This window comes from Centroberyx affinis, unplaced genomic scaffold (genome assembly GCF_046629955.1).
Source record: "Centroberyx affinis isolate AG114_WGS23_722 - 3 ecotype Tasmania unplaced genomic scaffold, CSIRO-AGI_Caff_v1 ptg005428l_1, whole genome shotgun sequence".
In the NCBI taxonomy this organism is placed as follows: domain Eukaryota; kingdom Metazoa; phylum Chordata; class Actinopteri; order Beryciformes; family Berycidae; genus Centroberyx; species Centroberyx affinis.
This window is the reverse complement of record NW_027282716.1, coordinates 47,489-67,107: the sequence shown is the minus strand read 5'-3', so window position 1 is coordinate 67,107 and position 19,619 is coordinate 47,489. Positions and strand designations below refer to the sequence as shown.

The 19,619-nt window shown below is 49.1% G+C and overlaps 1 protein-coding gene across 1 annotated transcript in view; it reads right to left on the bottom strand.

Moving 5' to 3' along the window:
- LOC139667295 (partitioning defective 3 homolog) overlaps positions 1 to 19,619 on the bottom strand; it is a gene marked incomplete at its 5' end in the record, with an annotated part of 77,635 nt that overhangs the window by 18,517 nt on the left and 39,499 nt on the right. The window contains 2 exons of the mRNA XM_071546744.1: positions 9,494 to 9,737; positions 12,922 to 13,152. Of these exons, the coding sequence (XP_071402845.1) occupies positions 9,494 to 9,737; positions 12,922 to 13,152 (475 nt within the window). The remainder of the gene's footprint in view (positions 1 to 9,493; positions 9,738 to 12,921; positions 13,153 to 19,619) is intronic.

The window sequence follows — 19,619 nt, the reverse complement described above, 5'->3', positions numbered from 1 at the left end:
TATGGCACGCTGCATTCCTAATGGGCCATTTTGATCACTGCCACTCTCTGTATCCTCAGCCCGCTGCCTGCCTCAGACACACAAACTCACATTCAGCCAACACAGCAGCCAAAGTCTGCTCAGCTCTTTTAATGACGGCAACCGCAACTCAGACTGACTGTGGAAGCGCTATAGGGGGAGAAGTGCACCCGAATACTGGAAGAGCTGAACAAAAACAACGCCACCGATGTGCACAGACTCACAGAAAAATAACTCCGCCGATGCGTTTTCAGCTGCTTCCCGCCTCCCACCACTTCCCTGCACTCCCATTAGGTAGGTGAGAAGAAAAAATCGCTTATGAGCATCATCATCACAAAAGATTACCTCATGAATTAATTTCGCTCATCGGGCCCCTTTTCTCGGCCTTCTCTGTTTTTTGATTGTCTTTGCTCCTCCGAATTGTTTCCCAACTCATTTACATGCTGATGAGTCTGGAGACAGCTGTGTTTTGCAACGCTGAAACTCTGCATGATTTCCAAGCCGCCCGCCTAAAGGAGAGGTTGAGGGGAGAGGAGAGGCAGGTTCTCTGTCTCGTAGACGTCAGGCGCAGACACACACGCCGGCCGTGCGTTGTATTTGAGTCCATCGGGGGGCGGGGGGGGTAAGAAGACAGAACCGTTGATCCGTGCTATACATCCTCCCAGCATTCAGAGGGAGACGGGAGAGGTCTTTCTGTCAATGCCACGATGAATCTCGAGGGCAGCTGGGAGGGAGGAGGGAGGAGGGATACGTGTGGGTGTGTGGATGGAGGAAGGGAGGGAGTGACAGCAAACCTGAATACAGTGAGGATGGAGAGAGAGCAGGACGCTCATAGATGGAAGGTGAGACAGACTGTATATCATAGGTGATGCTAGCTGCCTGACCCTGGACATTCTTCTTTCCTTTCTACTGGCTTCGGAGAAGTGATAGATCTTAGCTGTAGGACGAAAATGCTGATTGTTCAAAAAGTAAACTCAGTTTCTCCAAAACTAACCACCTTAATTTCAGATTGACGCATTTTTAAATTACAGAATGGGGTTTTGAATGGGACTCTATGGAAAAAAAAAATGCGGAACTCATAACAGATCATGTAAACATCAATTTTAAGGTGCTATGTGAAGCATTTATCATCAATAAATCGTTACCACATTCATTTTGAAACACTTATTTTTGTAAACAAACAAAATTGCGAGAACGCGAAGTCTGATTTTGCCAGATATTTGCAGGATCGCTTTACGGCACAACGGGAGATTACTTTACAGCACAAAACAAGAAGAAGACGCTTTTCTTCCAGCGCAAACAGAGCTAAAACTTTCAGAGCTTCTCGCAATGGCAGATGGTGGAACTTCCAACATGTCTATCTTCCTCAGTACAATGAAAGAGAAAACCATTGATCGTAGCAGCAACATTGCACCTTTTTGTGACAGAAAGCAACAGGGATTATGGGAAATGCGGTCTTAATTTTGAGAAGCACTTCTATCACTGGCATGAGATAGAGGCTACAAACAATCTTGACCACAGTCTCATTTATTTACCGTAATTATACCAAGGTATCGCAATTAATTTGACAATGATGTACAGTATGTTGATGTTACACTTAGCTGAGTATTTGGCCCATCTGTGGTATACAACCAGTGGATCAGGGCTTGTTTCAGGAGGGATGTAGTGGGATCAGCTGGGGAAAGACACAAACCTCCACAAAGGACTGGATCAGACCTTATAGGTATCCTCTGCTGGAAAGAATCAACTGCCCTTTATCTGCTGTTGCGGACTGTTCAAAACATCAACTCGCACTCTCTCTCTCTCTCCTGCTCTCTTCCAACCTCGCTTCAGCCTCCCCTCCCTCCCTCGCCAACGAGGAGGAAAAACAGAGCTCGCACGTCTTCCTCCCCTCCGTCGTCCCTCCTTCCTCCTCTCCTCCCCATCATACGCCGGTGAGGGCCCAATTAAGCTCCCTTCATGACAAACAGAGAGAGGAGTGAAATCCCGATCCAGCCATGAAACGAGCCTCCGTTTTCTCTGACACCCTCGCCAAACGCAGAGCGAAGAGAAAAAAAAAAAAAAAAAAACTGATCAGAGAAGAGAAAGAGAGAGAGGTGGAAAACAGGGAAGGGAAAAAAAAAAAAAGAAAGAGACAATTTCACCTTACATGCCGAACACATGTCTAGACGCTGACAGAACAAGAGGAATGCGGCTCCCCCGGCTTTAATTGGTTGCCTTTGACGGAAATCAGAAGTGTAATTCCACATCGATTGATATTACCTTTGTAATTCCAAAAGCAATTTTCCTGGCTTTTTTTTGCCTTCATTGTGATTGTCTGTCTCTCTCTCACCGTCCGTCTTCTCACTCAGATGTTAAGGCGGGATGAGTGTGTGCACATCAGTGGCCGGGCAGTCAGCGGATGGGAAAGGTCATTCCAGCCAAAGGCCTCCATTTCATTACATGCTAAGCCTGCTGGGTAGGTGAGCGGACTAGCAATGAGTCTTACTGTAGCAGTCAGCATGCTTCATTTGCATAGCACATAGGGGCGAATAAATAGGTTCTCCCATGTGCATTTCTCACCTCTGTCTCTGCAATATCAAGCATGCTTTGCATCTCTAATTCAACTTTTTTTTTTTTCTTCCGACCGATACATACATACACACGCTGTATATAGCTCATTACGGGGACGCATTAGCGATTCATTTGTACTATTTAGAAAAACAAAACGGGATCGCACTGTTCTCAGATCCTCGTACGCGTTCTTTATGTTTTCTCATTATTTTCAAATTCGCCCCGTCCTCCGAGAGCCGCCGCCGCGCGTCGGAATAGCCTTTCTCTGATTGATCAAAGCGATCCGCAGCCGGAGCGAAAATAACATCAAAGTGGAATCAAAAGTGTTCCAAAGTGTGAAAAACAAATATCAAACGAGGGGGGGGGGGGGGGGGGGGGGGGGGGGGGGGGTGGTGGAGGGTGGCGGGGGGGGGGGGGGGGGGAGAAGTTAAGAAACATCAGGCGGTTTCTGTTCGGAACATCAGGGTTGATGAAAGGAGGGAGGGAGGGAGAGTGACGTGAGGAAGATAGATGAGTGAAGAGAGGGGAGAAGACGTGTAGAGAAGAGAGGAAGAGAAGAGAAGAAGAGAAGAGAAGAGAAGAGAAGAGAAGAGAAGAGAAGAGAAGAGAAGAGAAGAGAAGAAGAGAGGGGTGGGACTGGGCTGGGATTCCACTGGGGCCGGATCATTAGCAGTCATGGGCCTGGTAGAGTAAGGGGGGGGGGGGGCACTGCTACACTTAATTTGAGCTCCTTAATAACACACTTTATGAATTCAGTCATGTTTGCAGCCCTCTGCCTGAGACGCAGCATGAGAGACATCGGTGGATCTCATTTCAGGCCGACAAGATTTCAGATTCAATTAACTCCGCGGCGCAACACCACCTCTCCTCACACACACACACACACACACACACACACACCAGCCTCTCCCCTGGCCTCAAGGCCTATCTCAGAGCCCCGCATGATCATTCTAAACCTAATTACTCCAACGCTGTCTGATGGAGGCCCAGCGGTGCCCGGTCATATTTGCATCGAGTGGCCGAAAGCAGGGGGAAGCGGGACCGGACAGGCGAGAAGAACCCCACCCCCCCCACCCCCCACCACCCCTCCGCCCCCAGCGGCCGGCTCTGATTCTGGCAGTCACAGTCACTCTCCAACCCCCTCCTCCTCCTCCTCCTCCTACTTAATCCCATCTCTCCCTACCTCCAAAAGCATCACCCCGCCAGAAATTGGCAGTAGCAATTTTTGGAGCGCGCGACACAAAAAAGCCGCGCTCTCGCCCCTAACCTCGCGCGGAGGAGTAATCTGTTGTTTCACCGGTTTCCGTCTTCCTCCGCTGCGCTCTTTGACAGTCGCGCTAATCTTCTCCGCGGGAGGGTTTGTTGTCGGTTGTTTGGCCCCCCCCCCCGCTGCCCTTTTTTTTTTTTTTGGTGCGTGATTGGCAGGAGAGTAATGGGATGTCGCACCCGGGAGGACATTTTTGTTGCGAGTTCACTCCCCCCCCCCCACCCCCCCCACCCCCCCACACACACAAACACACTCCCCCGAAAAATGACCCCTTTAAAGCTCGCGGATCAAGCGGCGGCTTTGATGACACGGGAGGGAGTTCTTCTGAAAAGATGTTTTTTCCCCCGAGAAGTTGAAAAAGCTGACCCTCGCCGCTTAGTGCCCCTCGCTGACATGATATTTCTTTTTTAGCTGTGCAGCCATTTGAAGGTGATATTGAGGTATGACTTTGCACTGGACTGCCACAGTTGTCCTTTTATTGAATTCCCTCTGAATTCTCTCTTAGCCCTTCATTTCATTTCAAACCATTGGTTTCTTTTGTTCACCCATTCATTCAGTGATTCATCTGTGAATCCATTCATTCGCTCATTAATATTTCTATGTCTGTGATAATGTAATGTGGAGGTCAGAGGTCATGGTCAGCTACAGAACAGCACACCCGGAGCTGATAGGAAATCACTATCTTGCCTCCAGTTGCCATGCTCACTATGCTGAATCAATGTTCATTTCTGCATCACCACATACAGCCCATGATGTGTGATATTATTTTTTTTTTCATATGCCTGATTGCATCTTTTCTTCTCTTCATTTCAGCCAGTTACTCTTCCAAATGCGCTCCAGCTTGTATCCGGCGTCCCGCGCTCGCCTTTACTGCCTCGGCACAGACATTACGGGGCCGACGATGACGAGCGAGGCAGAGGAAAAGAAGAACAATTATCATTTTCTCTCAGATTACATTCAGCAGATGTCAGGGCTCACATGCGGAGGCGGCCTAATTGCCGTCTCCAAATCAACTATATTTACTACAATAACAATACTACGGCCGTGTGCGAGTGTGGGGGCATGCGTGTGTCGGGGTGGGTGGGGGGGGGGGGGGGGGGGGGGGGTGCGGTGCGTGTCGATGCATCAGGCACGCTCAGGCCCGTGTGTTTCGCAAAAAGCCGGGCTAATGCACGTGTCATGCCGAGTACTAATGATCAAACCGGCTTACCCGCCATCAGCTGTTCACACCCACACGAGCAGAAGGAATCATATGGTATGAATGCATACAGCAGCACAGGCTCACGCTAACTAGCTGCTACTCTCATGCTACAAACACGCACACGAGGCAACGCTATCATGCTTTCATGGCACAGTATCCTCCTACACACACACACACACACACATACAACCCCCCCCCACACATACACACACAAACACACACACACACACCCCCCTCACAACACACTCCAAGCGCTCGCAGCGTGCTTCCACACTGCCTAAGAATAACACAGATTGAAGGATGGGAAGCATCCCTCCTCTCCTCTCCTCTCCTCTCTCTCCTGCATCTCTCCATTGGCCCTGAGCGTGGGGCTGCATCTGTGGGGAGGAGCAGGCAGAGGAGGTCCCCAGGGTGATAGGAGGGGGGGTGGGGGGTGGGGGTGGGGGGTGGGGGGGGGGCCTGGCTGTCACACCCGAGCTCCAGCGTCGGCTGATGGCTCGGCGTGAGGCGTGCACTTATCAGATTGGCGGGGAGAGGGCGCACGCATGTGTGTGTGTGTGTGGATGAGGAGCGGAGGGTGGGGGATGGCGGGGGGGTGGGGTGGTGGTGCCAGAGTCCATTAACGCAGCCTTTCCATCCACACACACACACGCATCACACACGCACATGCAAACTTACGTGCAAGTAGGAACAGGCATGTGCACAGGCATGCGCCTCACACACACACACACACACACACACACACACACACACACACACACACACACACAAGAGACCCTCCATCCTCCCTACAGGCAGACAGTGCCACGATGCCGTGACTGCGCCTGTGAAAAGCTCCCTTCTTTCCTCGCTTCCCCCCTCCCTCTCTCTCTCTCTCTCCTCTTCATCCTCCTCCTCTTCTTCCTCATCCTCCTCCTCTCCCACTCTCCCTCGGTGCCCTAATTCACTCCAGTGCACACGCCCCCCCCTCCCATCCCAACCCCACCCCCCATCCCCCTTCCCCGTCTCACCCCTGCCTTCCTTTTTTTTTTTTTTTTTTTTCCGCAGCCGCCACCCGCTCCGTCTCCCTCATGCTCCTTTTCCTACAGCCCGGGATGCATTTCCCCGGCACTCATCAAAAAGGAGCAGACACACACACACACACACATACACATACATCACACACACACACCAAGAGATGGAGACGGGGCATTCACGGAGGAGGTCAGTCAGTCACAGGGAAGATAAACAACACCTCATTAGGCATGTTGAAGGGAGTCTTGCAGGGCCGGGGCCGAGACGTCATGTCTGCTAGCATGCTAACGGGGGCCTTGGGCGAAGCTCCCAACATCTAAACAAACCTGATAGGATCAGAAAGTAATGATCACATGTTATCCACTAGAAAGGACATGAATAATCACGTACAATGGTTTGGGGGATAATGGACCCCCCCCCCCATCCCCTCCCCTCCCCTATCCCACTGGATATAGACACACACACGTGCAAACACAGACGTCCCAGAAACAACAGTGACGTGGAGCTGCCTCCGCCCGGGGCTGGTCTTTATCCTACGCACGCATGCACATCGCCATCCATTCATAAGAATAACCTATTCATTACTAGGATGGTCCTGTGCTGTGCCGTCCTATAGGCGGTACAGTATCATTCTCCTAGGGAGGCAGCTGAGCAGCTCTGCACTGCAGTTTCTTTGCTGTGGGCTTTAGGCAGTCAATTTTCTCTCCATCACACACTCGCACACTTTCACTCATTCTTGCACTCACAGTCTATTTATCTCACCGTCTCTCTCCCTCCCTATCCTCTCTCTCCCTATATTAGGCCATCCTCCTCTCCCCTGGCTCTGATGTTAATGCACTCCCAATCAGGCTGTCCATTAAGCGAGCGCGCGGCGCACGTTCATCAGGCCGCACAAAGGTCTGCATGCAGATGAGCTCAAATTGCAGCGCCGCTGCAAACTCCTTGAGATCTCCTTAGCGGGAGAGAGCGTGAGTGGAAGACACGCGTGTGTGTGGGAAATGTGAGGGAAAGTGCGAGTGCGTGCCTGTCCATTTTATGCAAATGCAGAAACCAGGGAGACAAGCATTACAAAGGATTAACCTAATCAGGATGTCTTTTTGATGTTTTGATGCAACGGTGAGACACTCGCGCACGGAAATTCGCTTGTGGAAATTCGCCGCGCGATCCCTAAGCTCGGGAAACTGTTGAGTTTCTGACAGCCAAACCCCTCTCTCTCAGACAGAATCCTCCATTCTGAATTACTGTCAAAACTTTGGATAAATCGTTGAAAAGTGAGACACACTGCAGATCTTTCACCATCTTTCCCTCTCCTCCCTTTCTACCGCTAGGCATTTCATATGCTTCCATTTTGTTTTTACCAAAAAAAAAAAAAAAAAGTTTGCCGTCGTATCTATTGGGACCACATCCGAAGTAACTCACCTCAGTTCCGCGCAATCTCCAACTTTCTAAACTTGTTTTGAGGATTGCCTCTGAGGAGAACCCCGGGAGAGAAAAGAAAAGGACAGTGTGGAGGCGAGGTGGCATAGAGAGCAGGAGGGGAGCTAACTCGGTATCATACTTTCAATTGTGAGGATGAAATGTGCGAGAACTGTCGCAGTTTTACCATATGAAAAAAAAAAGAGTGGGTTTGAGGTATCGACAGGGAGTAGGCGCAGGAGAGGGGAAGTGTGAGAGTGAGAAAGAGAGAGCGGGGCATGCTGTGTTTAGGAGACGGCGCTCTTTGCATTCAGAAGGCAGCGGGCCTGGAGTTAAATGCACGGAGCAAGGGGGCGAGTGTCAGCGAGGGCCTGCTGCGAGCCAACTCTTAAGTGGCGGTGGCACTCAGAGATAATGAAGAGCGATGATGAGGCCGAGGAGAGCACTCCGAGGGGGGGCAAAAATCACCCCGGCACCCACGGGCCCCCCGAGCGCACGGCGAACACCCCTCTGCCCACGGCCGCTGATTGCATGTCAGAGAGAGCGTCAAAACCCTCAAAGTCAAATTTCCACTTTACTAATCCGAGAGCGCGTTGGCCTCCGTGTCTGTGTTCACGCAGAATGTCACCCCTGCACGAGTCATTATAGATTGCGTTCACGCCGCGGGATGTAACTACGGTTTGAAAAAAAAATTAAAAATTAAAAACTGCAAAAGTGAAAATAATGGCATGATAAGCAAGCTCTCCGCGCTCCTCAATCGTGACCTCGAAACACACTTGTCGTCTTTATTGTTCATTACCGAGCCGTGCGCCGCGATACGCTAACTAATCCCATTAAACTAATCCACATGAAAACAACTTACGGCACGATAACGGCCCGCGCCGCCTCCGCCCTTAATTTATGCCGTATTCAAATGAGCACGGAATCCAAATAATTAATGTGACTCCCCCATTAATTTTCCTCGTGGCAGAGGAGGCAAATGTGTTCGGAAATGCATTCCCCCATCAGCCCTTAATTTTACCCGCAGGATGTTTATTTTCATCTGGAGTCTATTTGGAGGTTTCTCCTGGTATGATCTATGTACACAGTGCATGGTCCAAAGTATACACTCTGGATAGCTGCACTTGGGGCAGGAAATTTATGTTTTTGCCCATTAGTCCACAGTGGCAGCTGAATTATTTTACCAGCCGGATGTTTCAGATGCTCCTAAAGCTATTTGGTTGCCTGCCAACCAGTGGTTGGTAAAGTAGCAAACCTAGCAGCCACAGTCAGAATTTGCCAAGTGTTGGTGTCTGGATTGAATTTCCCTCCCTATTTCAACAGTATATGAGGATGTAGCACACTGGTTAGGACCTGCAGTATGCATGAGGATGAATACATGAATGGGCCTAAAAATGACTGTAAATCTTTGTGCTTGTGAACTGTTTTTTTCTGACAAATTACTGAATATTTGAGAGCCATTAAGAGCAAAATGAAGCCACCTCTCATGGCCTCGAAAGGCTGCCTGCCTCTAAAAACATGTGGCCACACGATAAGAAAGCCACTAAGACTACTGACCCCGAGGCGAAACAATTCCAACCTGCAGTCGATTTCATAATCTCCAAAAGGTCTTTTCGTCCTCGCAGCCCAATCACAGCTCCCGCATTAGCGCTGGCGCGGGCCGGGAGCATTGTCCGCCGGTTTAACAGACGCCCAACGTGTTTGGATGGGGAGGACGCCGCGCACGGGAGTATGAATAAAACATGTTGCCCTTATTAAAAATAATCTGCCTCAGAAGTGCCAGAGGCCCCGGAGGTCGATAGCCCCCCCCCCCTCCCCCCTCCCCCCCTCCATCCACTCTCTCCACCTCACAGGGTTCAAGGAGAAGGGTCCCTGATTAGCGCCGGCAACACCCTGAGAACGCATTCAAATTCCGGGATGTTCCAGTGGAGAAGGCGGCCAGTGGAATTAAATAAAGCGGATAGCGATTGGTGCTTGAGGCTATGGGAGTGTGTGTGTATGTGTGTGTGTGTGTGTGTGTGTACCTGAACATCTCGCCCAGGCCCTTCAGCACGCCTTTCTTGGCTTTGTTCTTGTCCTTGTCCCTCTCCCTCTCTTTATCCCTCTCGGGCTTCTTCTTCTCCTTGCCCCCGCCCTTCTCCCTCTCTCTCCGCCGGTCGCCCTCCCTGGCGGGCTCGCCGTCCGGCCCGGCGCCGGCGATGATGAGGTCGGCGCTGGCGGACATGGAGTCGCGGCCCGATCGGGAGCTTCCCTCCGTGTCCTCGTCCACTGGGGGGGGGGTGACGAGAGAGAGTGAGGGAGAGAGAGGATTTGCAAGTAAATAAACAGACAAGCAGACGAAAACTTTTACTTTTCACTTTACTCCCCGCGGATCAAGAAGGTCTTGCGTTTGAAAGCAGTACACACTCACACACACACACACACACGATTATTTATATTCAGTTACAAAGTATAACTTCTTTCTTCTGGTACCATCAAATGAACCATCAATGGAATAGCTGTGTCCCACAAGGTACAGCAGCTTTGAACAAAACACACTGAATTCATCCGCCTCATTAGAGCAGAATATATTTACTTTGAACATCCTGTGAGAATTCTATTCAGCTGAACATATTTTCACTTAGTCGCGGGCCTAAAGATATTTCAAATGTGTGCATTTCACATAGCTCACAGGAGAACCATCCATTTTTTTTCCACCCCCTTTTTCTCTTTGGATTTCGCCGAAAAATGATGCGACGAAAGAGCGGAGGCTGTAATGACAGTCGTATCAATCAGGGTCTTAATTTGCGTCTGAACTCATTTCAACCCAGACATCAAATTGAAACCAAACTCCTTGGGTGACGCAGGGTTGATTATACTCAAAGTTTCCATCACATCTAATCAGGACTGATGTGCAAAATGTAATTAATCTGTCACTAATTATACATTTAAATAATCTTGGGGAAAGGCTCCGGGGGATCTTAATTGCAAACGCGGTGCGCTCCGCAATCGGCGTCGCCCCCTGTCTACGCGATATATCTGAGGCGCGAGAGGTAGATGTCCTTCAGATTACAACTTACTACTGTCTCGCACGCCGTCATTCCGAGTTCCGCCTTTGACGGAGAGAAAACGCGCTTATCTGGGGGGGGGGGGGGGGGGGGAGAGACCGTGATGGATTTTCGGCACGTGGGATGAAACGAGCGGGGAGGGGACCGGATTCACATATCAAAAGGATGAACGCTGGGGTTTGTTTTCCCTCTCGCGAGCCGGCGAGGTATCAGCGGTTCCTTTCAGCCGCCATCTCGGAGGAAATTGCCGAAACGGAATCTCGGCGTGGAGTGCCGTACGACAGGAACAGCGAGCGAATTGGCAGCTTAAGCCTATTCAATTATGCAACGCCCCCCCCCCCCCTCCAGTTTGGGATATGATAACACTACCGCAGGTTCTGGATGGGTATCGGTCTTGATCGCTCATTCCGCCGCCTGCTTATCATCCACTTAAGAGCAAAGGCGGCGTATCGCAGCTGTGAACTGCATCTGGCCATTCAACTGGCTGAGATTAGCAGGAGCGCTAATTTCACTATTCCTTAATGATGCCAGGCTGCAGATAAGACCCTAAACATTGTAATCCTCGGCCTCCCGGAGGACCGTGGGTATATGTGTATGCATGTGTGTGTGTGTGTGTGTAAGGAGGGCCTGAACAAGCAGGAACGCATCATTTTACTATCCTCATCCACTTAATTTGATTCTTTAAAATAGGATTAAACAGCTATCTCCTATCAAAAACTATTAAAAACACAGACCAAAGGCCTTAACGCCAGACATGAAAAGGTGAAGCCATTGACAATTGAAGACCTTGCTCACCATCTAACAAGACAGCAGAATCAATGATGAAAGTGTCGGGAGAGTGAAATATAATTTCCAGAGCCAGACAGCCACCGGAAAATATTTTGCCATTTGAGTGAAGTCTACCATTAAACTTCCCTCCTTCAATAATCAAGCACATTTAACTTGCACCGGCAACGAAGGTTATGACAGACAAGCGAAATTTGCCAATCTCATCCCGACGCATGAAAGAAGGGATTTCACCCCACAGTTCAGATTACTTTTTTTCCTATTTCATTTTTTTCCCCCCTTCCTCAAAAGATGCGACACAAAGTAGCACAAGGGGAAGTGCATTTCGCCCGGCGGGATATCTTGTGGGGACACATTTTCTTTAGGTGATGCCACATTCTTATTTTATGTAAATAAAAGTCTGGGAGCAGAAGAAGGGAGCGGCTTATCTGTCAACTTTGACTATTAACCTCAGTGACGAGCACGGACCGGCTGCTTTTATCTAAATTGAAAAACAGAGTTATTTGAATATCATGGGGGAGAATGCAATATACCGCGGCGGGGGAAATCGGCCGCTTCCCCCATTTTTCTTCGGCGAGATAAGACTGTATTTAGCGGCGTGCCGACAGAGCTTATGAGAACAAAGCGATTCGGGCAAATAATTCCCTCTTTTTTTTCCAAATGTCCCCCCCCCCAGCTCTTTTAATGGAATCCTTTAATGGTGAATGGAAATTTATATCTGGCGATTACTCTTGTGGCGTTTGCGGGGTTATTACCTGTCGGCGAACGTGCGACTCCCGCCTCTCTGAGTCCGACGCGTCTCTTTTTGTCATCAAACGCCGAGTACAGATGGATATATTCACTCAAACGAGAGGAGGCATCTCTTTCCTTTCTGTCAGCATCTTCATAGTTTTGAATGAAGTAAGGTATTTTCTGGCCTCTTTCCCAGCCGGTTATGCAGGGAGACATAATGTGAGGAATTGTGGCAAAGCACCACGGACCATGTGCCGATACTAAACGGCACAAATGGAAGCAAAGACACATATTGCATTCATATTCATACTCGGTGTATTTTCTCCATATACATAGTCCATGTAAAGTAGACAATGGATGCTGCACACAGAAAAAGACCAGTCTAAGATAAAATACCCTGACTTATGTCGGTAAACAGTGGGATTGTTTTCCTCGCGTGCCGGCTATTGAAATACACAGAAATGCACTTTAAGAGTCTGTAAGCCCGCGGGACGACATGTTGCCGCAGTCTCTAACAATTCCGCTCAACATTAACTATGTGAATATTAATGAGCGTGTAATCTAGACGCTTATTGCAAATGTGCTTTCTCACACACGCATCTCTCTAGTAAGTGGGAATCCCTAACCTAGTTTAGTTGGGGGGGTTGAATCCTGCCATACTGGAAAGGCCCCATTGGGGAGTTGCTGTTCATTTGGCCTATATTATGCTCACCGAAGTAGAGCGACGGAAATTCCCAGCCGACTTTGAAGTATTCTAACATCTTTATAATAACTGACTTTATTATTTACTGACATCTGCTACGCTCTGCTGCTAATCTTCCATCGCTATGTTAGAATATGACACCTATTGTGAATATACAGTTAAATAAAAACAATCTTACACTCACACGTCTCCATGCTGTTGTCCTCCGTCGCCGCGGCGCCGGATTTGTCGTAGGATTTGTCGATGGCGGCCCGGAAGCTCTCGTTGCAGCCGCGGCCCCGGACGATGCGGGGGCGGGGCCGGTGGATGTTGACGTCGCCGTTCAGCGTCGCCTCGGCCACGGCCGTCTGGAGGCTCTCCAGGGAGCTGGACTTTTTCAGGCCCAGCGAGGGTCCGACCTCCTGTTCCGAGGAACCTGCGGAAATAGGAGGCGGCGTGACTGAGGGCCGCTGACTAATGGCGTGTGACTCTAACTCCCCCACAAAGGCGGCCTAAAACCTAGCGCCGCCGAGCTCAGCCGCGCGTCAATGAATCATTCACGTTTTGCTGGTTCCCTATGAGATGATGTTATGCGGTGTACTTGGCAAGCAATTCCCAATAAGAAAGGAGGAGGTAAGAGTCTGGCAATTAACTTGAAAAATAAATGATGCCATTGCCTAGTCAATGAAGTGTGTGAAACAAGAACGGAGTATTATATCTTTGCCGAGACGTTCTCCTGTTGAGAATGATAATTCAACCTTTGTCCTCGTGTCTGCGGAGTTTTAAAACAAATTACGTGGCTGAAACATTATGCATATAAATGGACCGCTATCAGAAGGCGGCAATGTACCAGAGCGATGGCGGAGCCGCACTAGAAATACATAATACATCTCGAACAGGTTTGGATAGAATCTAAACATAAAGTCATTTCCTTAGGTTGGTCACGGATGGTGGAAAATGAGAAAAGGCTGGGTATGAGAGAGAAAGAGAGAAAGAGTGAGAGAGAGAGAGAGGGGAAAGAAAGGCATGTAGACTAAACAAAGCGATGGCCATTCATTTCCACCACCGTTTTCTTTCTAGCCCATCCGACCAGGAGCAGCATCCAACACCTGTAATCTCCTCTGTTGTTTCTAAGATGTGAGATAGGCAGTAATAGCACAACATGAGGGTGGGACCATTGTAAAAGTCCCGGCTCTGTTATCGGTCTTGTGCCGCCTCGCCAGGTGGGCCCTTACATAAGAAAACCACCTGCTCCTCGATGACAAATGGAGCCTTTGCAAAAAAAAAACTGTACGCACGTGGCAACTGTCCAACTCCGGTGACAAAACGGAGAATTAGCAGAAGCATGACATCGCGGTTTACGAGCCGAAATGCGGCGCTGACACAAGACGAACGGCGGCCCATTTTATTTATTTCGCTGAGGGATGCTGCACAGTGTGTACCAATTATGCAAAGTAAATACAATTAACATGTAAATTATAAACGCGACACAAATGACAGGCTGTCACAGCTTTAAATGTTTGGTTTTTTTTGTGCGCGGCTAATTAGAGCGGCTCATATTTATCGCACTTGTAAGACAAAGTGCGCCCTTAGAAGGTATCCGTCTCCTGCTCCGGCTGATGGATAAGCTGCTAGATCGGCGGTGTAGATAGCGGGGTGAATGTGGAACGGCCAGGCCCTGGACAGCCGTAATTATTTTTCCGATGCTCGCCGGGGGGGTTTGTTTAGGGTATGTAAGTGGAGCGCGACTGCAGGTATTGGTATTTCATTTTGTCGGGGGGTAGGGGGGGGGCGTCCGTCAGTTCCCCGGAGCTCTTGCCTTACCAGCCGGTTGGTAAACAAGCAGACCGGCTGATTTTCTGTCCCGTTCGTTCCGCCTTGATTCGGCCGCTGCCGCCGACGTAACGAGATAGATTTCTGAAGGGCTTGTTAACGCTAAACTTCGGCCGAGGAAACTATCAGTAACAATGGATAAAGTGTTGATTGAATTAGTTTAGTGGCCCTCTGAGGACTGGGCATATGTCCTTGGGTTCAGGACAGAGCAGCATTGTCTGCGCCCGACTCCCTGTAGGCACCTCCACATGTAGCGTGTGCTGCTATTTTCTACGTGGCTTCACTTGGTGTAAACAAACGCCTCCTACAGCTCTCGCTATTGGTTTTCGATGGAGGATGTTGCCATAAGGCCTTTCGTGTCTCGACCCCCCGCTCCCTCCTCCGCGTGGAACACACACACACGCAGGCGTATACATGTATACATACACACCCGATACACTCGTCAATCATTACGAGCCACCTTGCCTCACACACACACGCACACACACATATGTGTCAGCCATCATCGACGAGGCCCCTGACTTGTTTAAAGGAGCCTAAATGGAGCGTGGGCCACTGCTGCTGGCTGATCACAGTGGATCTTTGGATGGAAGGACGCATGGCCAAACACAGATTAGGCAAAGAAAATAAACCCCCATCACTGAAAGAAAACAATTACCAATCTGTTACCTTTTCATTGAATAACACTGTCTGAAACACATGTGTTTCCATAAGGGTATGAGAGAGGGAGACAGAGAGAGGAGAGAATGAGTGATGCAAAATGATTACAGGAAAGTTTGGAGCTATATCTGAGTTAGGGGGGACTTTAGACAAAAGAAGGTAAATTGCCAGCACTGTGCGGTAATCCATATGCGCTGCTACTGTTATCATAATTTTACCAGTGGCGGCTCGTCCCTTTCTCTGGCTGAACCCCTTTGCTAATCTCTCCTTGATCCCTTAACCAAGCAAACCTGCAGCAGCTCCACCAGTGATTAGCCGGCCATCTGAGCTGCACAATTCAAACACGCGCCATCTAGACGGCTACTTGCGGAGGACAAATGGAGGGAAGAATAGCGCTGATTGATCCCTCATTTCATCCTATTTTTAGCATAAAGAAACTACGATTTCACAGAGTTCTGATGACCTTTAGGGTCGCAGGGACGTCCGTTTTGCCCCTCTTTCTGCTCGGTTTGGCATCCAAAGCAGCCTTAGTGTGTGTGAGTGCTTCTCTATCATCCATGGCAGCTATAGATCCCGTGTCAAGGAGGTCAGGTAGGCTAAAAGGTCAGCTCTTAGCCAATGGTGTTGGGTTTCCAGGCTGGTAAACTCAGGCCTTTTTACGCGCCGTTCCCCCCTCCGTCTCGTCAATGTTAATAAAAGTGTCCGGTCCCAGGAGAAACCGGACTCAACGCTGAAAGTACCACTCATAATAAACGAACACCAATCCTATAATGCAACATCCCAGTTAGTGAATAGAGCTTGTATGTGCGCCTCCAGGCTGCCCGGGACAGTAAAATGAAACTTTACTGTGTGCTGGAAATGTCAAGGGGGGTCAAGAGCTCTCTGGTTGCAGGAATAGAAGATCCATTTTACTGCTTAGTTCCCAGGAAGAGAGGGAACATTACTGATTACTGCGCCCATTTTCTACGTCAGTGAAAGATACACAGCCTTATAAGACCGACGGGGCTGCGAGGGGAAATCATGTAAATTCATTTGTTCAAAAGGAGCAATCTCATCGCGTGAAGGACAAGGGAGGACGGCCAAAAAAAAAAAAAAAAGGAAACGCTATAATTTTTCACATGCTAGGTGGCTGAAACTTAATCAACCCAGTCCAAATGCCATGTAAATTTGGGGCTTTTGAAGCTTACGCGTAAAGCCTGCCAGCGGCGGACACGCAGAAGCCAGGGTGCATGTTTGACACAATGGGATTGTGAGTTAGAGCCGCGCGGGATGCAACAGTTCAAGGGAACACAAATGACATCTGCCGTACTCGGAAGCAGGGAATTATCCCCCCGCTCGGCATTGCACATCACGATCCCTTTTGCCATTGTTTCTAGTCAGCGCGGGTGAATGACTGAGGGAGGCAGACAGAAAGAGGGAGAGAGAGAAAGAGAGGGAGGGAGAGGGAAAGAGAGAGAGAGAGAGAGAGAGAGAGAGAGAGAGAGAGAGGATCCCCATAGACCCGGGCTGCCTCGAAGCTGCCTTTGTTTTCATCAGAAGCAGCCCCGGCTCTCCTGGGAGAGTTTGACGGACAGCTCTCTGTGTGCCAGTCTATTATGTGATTCCTATCACACAACAGAAGCCCCAGTCCTCTGCTCCTCATCTCCCCCCCCCCCACCCCCCCACCCTTATTCAGAGGGATGAAAATACATATTCCCCCATCGCAAACAGACACGGGTTTGTCACTCCTCACACGTCCGGAGGAGAAATGAAAATCGTCAAAATCAAACGCGCAAAAAGAAAGAAAATCAAATTAAATTGGGATCCAAGTGCACCTGGAATTTTATCACGGGCCAAAGACAGAAATGCCCCAATATATTTAGCCGGAAGGAACCAAGGACAGTTAATTGGAGAAGAGCGATCACCATTAAACGTTAAAGGGGAGGTATGGCAAACTCCATGAATAAATCAGCAGCGGTTATTACAGGAGCAGGAGCCCATAGTATAATTAGAGCGGCTAAAACCATGCTCCCCCAGCCATTATTCACCACGGGCCCTTGCATGTAAAGATCTGTGTACAGACAGGGGCTCCATTACACATAATTTATTCAGAGAGCCGGGGCTTTAAGCAGGGCGTTAAAAGGGTAATTAAGTTAAAAATAGTCTCCAAGGTGTCCGGGGGAAGGCCGTGTCCAGGTATCCCGGTGGAGGCGAGGCGTCCCTGGGTCGGCGGGGCTCCTACGTCTCTGCCAGCTGTGGATCGTTAGCCCCACAGAGGACGTCCTCCGCACGCAGAACATGTGTCACCAAGGAATCACCATTACCCAGACTTATGGTTCACGTCTCAATCAGGGACGCTGTCATCGGTGGGTTGCCATGGCACCGGCAGGCGCTGGGAACACTTGGGATTGGCTGAATCATCACGGTAGACACTTTTTGCTGTGCGCTTGTCTTCAAATGGCTCAATCCAATGAAATGTTCCCATTTTAGAGATTAGGAGACCTTGAGATACGCACAAAGTATGTATGGTGATGTTTATTTTGAGTATTTTGAAGGCTATGCATTGCGAGTTATTTCAAATATGGCTGTTGACAATTTGTGCATTAGTTTCCAATTGGTTATTGCCCAGCCATCGTCTCGTTCTGTATCAAGCGAATGGAACGCACTCTGACGCGTTGCAACCGGAGCTCAAAACACCTTGACTGTGATGGATTAATTGCGGCTAGGTGAAGAGGCCAACTGGCAACGAGCGTCTCTCCATTTCAAATGCCACTCCATCGCCTGGCTCCCTCCAGCCCTCCACACCTCCCGGAGTAATGAGTGTTTTCTTCAATCATATTCGCCGCGGAACAAGCACAATGGCACAGGTTCCCACATCGGTTGCCAAGTCTCTATTCGACGCCATGCAACTCCCTCTCAGCAATAAGTAAACGCTCTTTTGATCACGCTGCAATTACCTCAAACAACACCCTCCTCCATATGCATCTAAATGTGCCAAGATCATGCAGCCAACAATAGTTGGTTATGAGTTATGGAGAATGAGTGGGATTGCTTTTCCAATCTCTATTATTGACACGCGGACCGGGTTGACCCGGCTGAACAACCACAAGAGTCTATTGTGCTAAGGGTGACAGTACATTAAGCCGGTTCCAGACTGGTTGCTTACCTCCAGTGATTCCTGTGCTGCGGTTAATCTCGTCTGCTACTGTTAAAAAGCATAAACAAGTGTGAGTGGTTAGTGCCTTGCGTACCACATTATCAAGCACATGCAAAGCAGAGAGCGACAGAGCCAGAGAGAGACAGCGTCAGAAAGCGCAAGACAGATGTTGAATAGTCTTAGAATGGCGCTCTAAGTGGAAGAGATATTACACCCCATGCTAGTGCCTGTCAATCATGGCGCTCACAAGGCGAAGCGGCGAGAATGCAGAGCGTATTACTGCCAGCCGCGGCGCCGCGCGTCCCATTCTCCTCTTTTTCTTCCCTCACTCAATCTTGTTCCCCATCTAAATGGGATTGAACCGCGGGGTGTCTGACCAGTTTAGCATATTTCTACAGTGATGGGCTTCAAAGTCGTGAAATCCATCTGCTGATCTGATTTGGGAGACTGAGCACCTGGAATGCGATTAACAAAGAGGGAGAAAAACGCCCGGGCGGAAGGATAAAACGAGCGTCTGTAGGGAAAAGCATTGTTCAACATGTTAACAGGTTAGTGAAGGTGGCGTGGAAATTGAACAGCAGAGAAGAAAGAGCTTGAATGACTTGTTAATGGCATGCAGATATGCTTAGACCTGCTAACTCTGACTGGTAAAGACGCACCTGAATGGCACCAGTGCGCCAATGACAAGGCTTAAAGGAAAACACTGGCGTTGTTTGTTCTTCGGCTCATCTCATTGATTGCAACTCTATTATACATCATCCACAGGGCATTTTCCATTGCATGGCTTTGATGTAATAATTTCATTAAAATAATCTGCATACTCTATATTTTGAAACATAATTTCCTATTTAGGTCAGGGTTTGTAATTAACAGCAGTGTGCACCGGTTAGATGAATGGCATTCATTTGATATTAGATGTGTAGCAAATCACAATGCCAACATAGACTACAGTGTTTGTGTTGCGTGTATTGATTCAAACATTACTCATCTGGGAACTCACTGTCAGGTATCAAAGTTAATACCTGAGAAGAACAAGTTAGTTATTTCCCTGCAGCATCCGAACATCATAATATTCTCCGTGATGGATTATGTCTTTGTATTGGCAAGGCGGACCGACGAGCGGCGGACGGGAATGTGATTTTGAATTACATCTAATGACACACACTTACACGCTGATCTAGAAATAGTGGAGCAACGATGAGAGATTTGTAAAACGTCAATAACGCCGGGCTTCTTTTATCCACAAAACCCAGGAGGACGGCGTTATCCCAGGA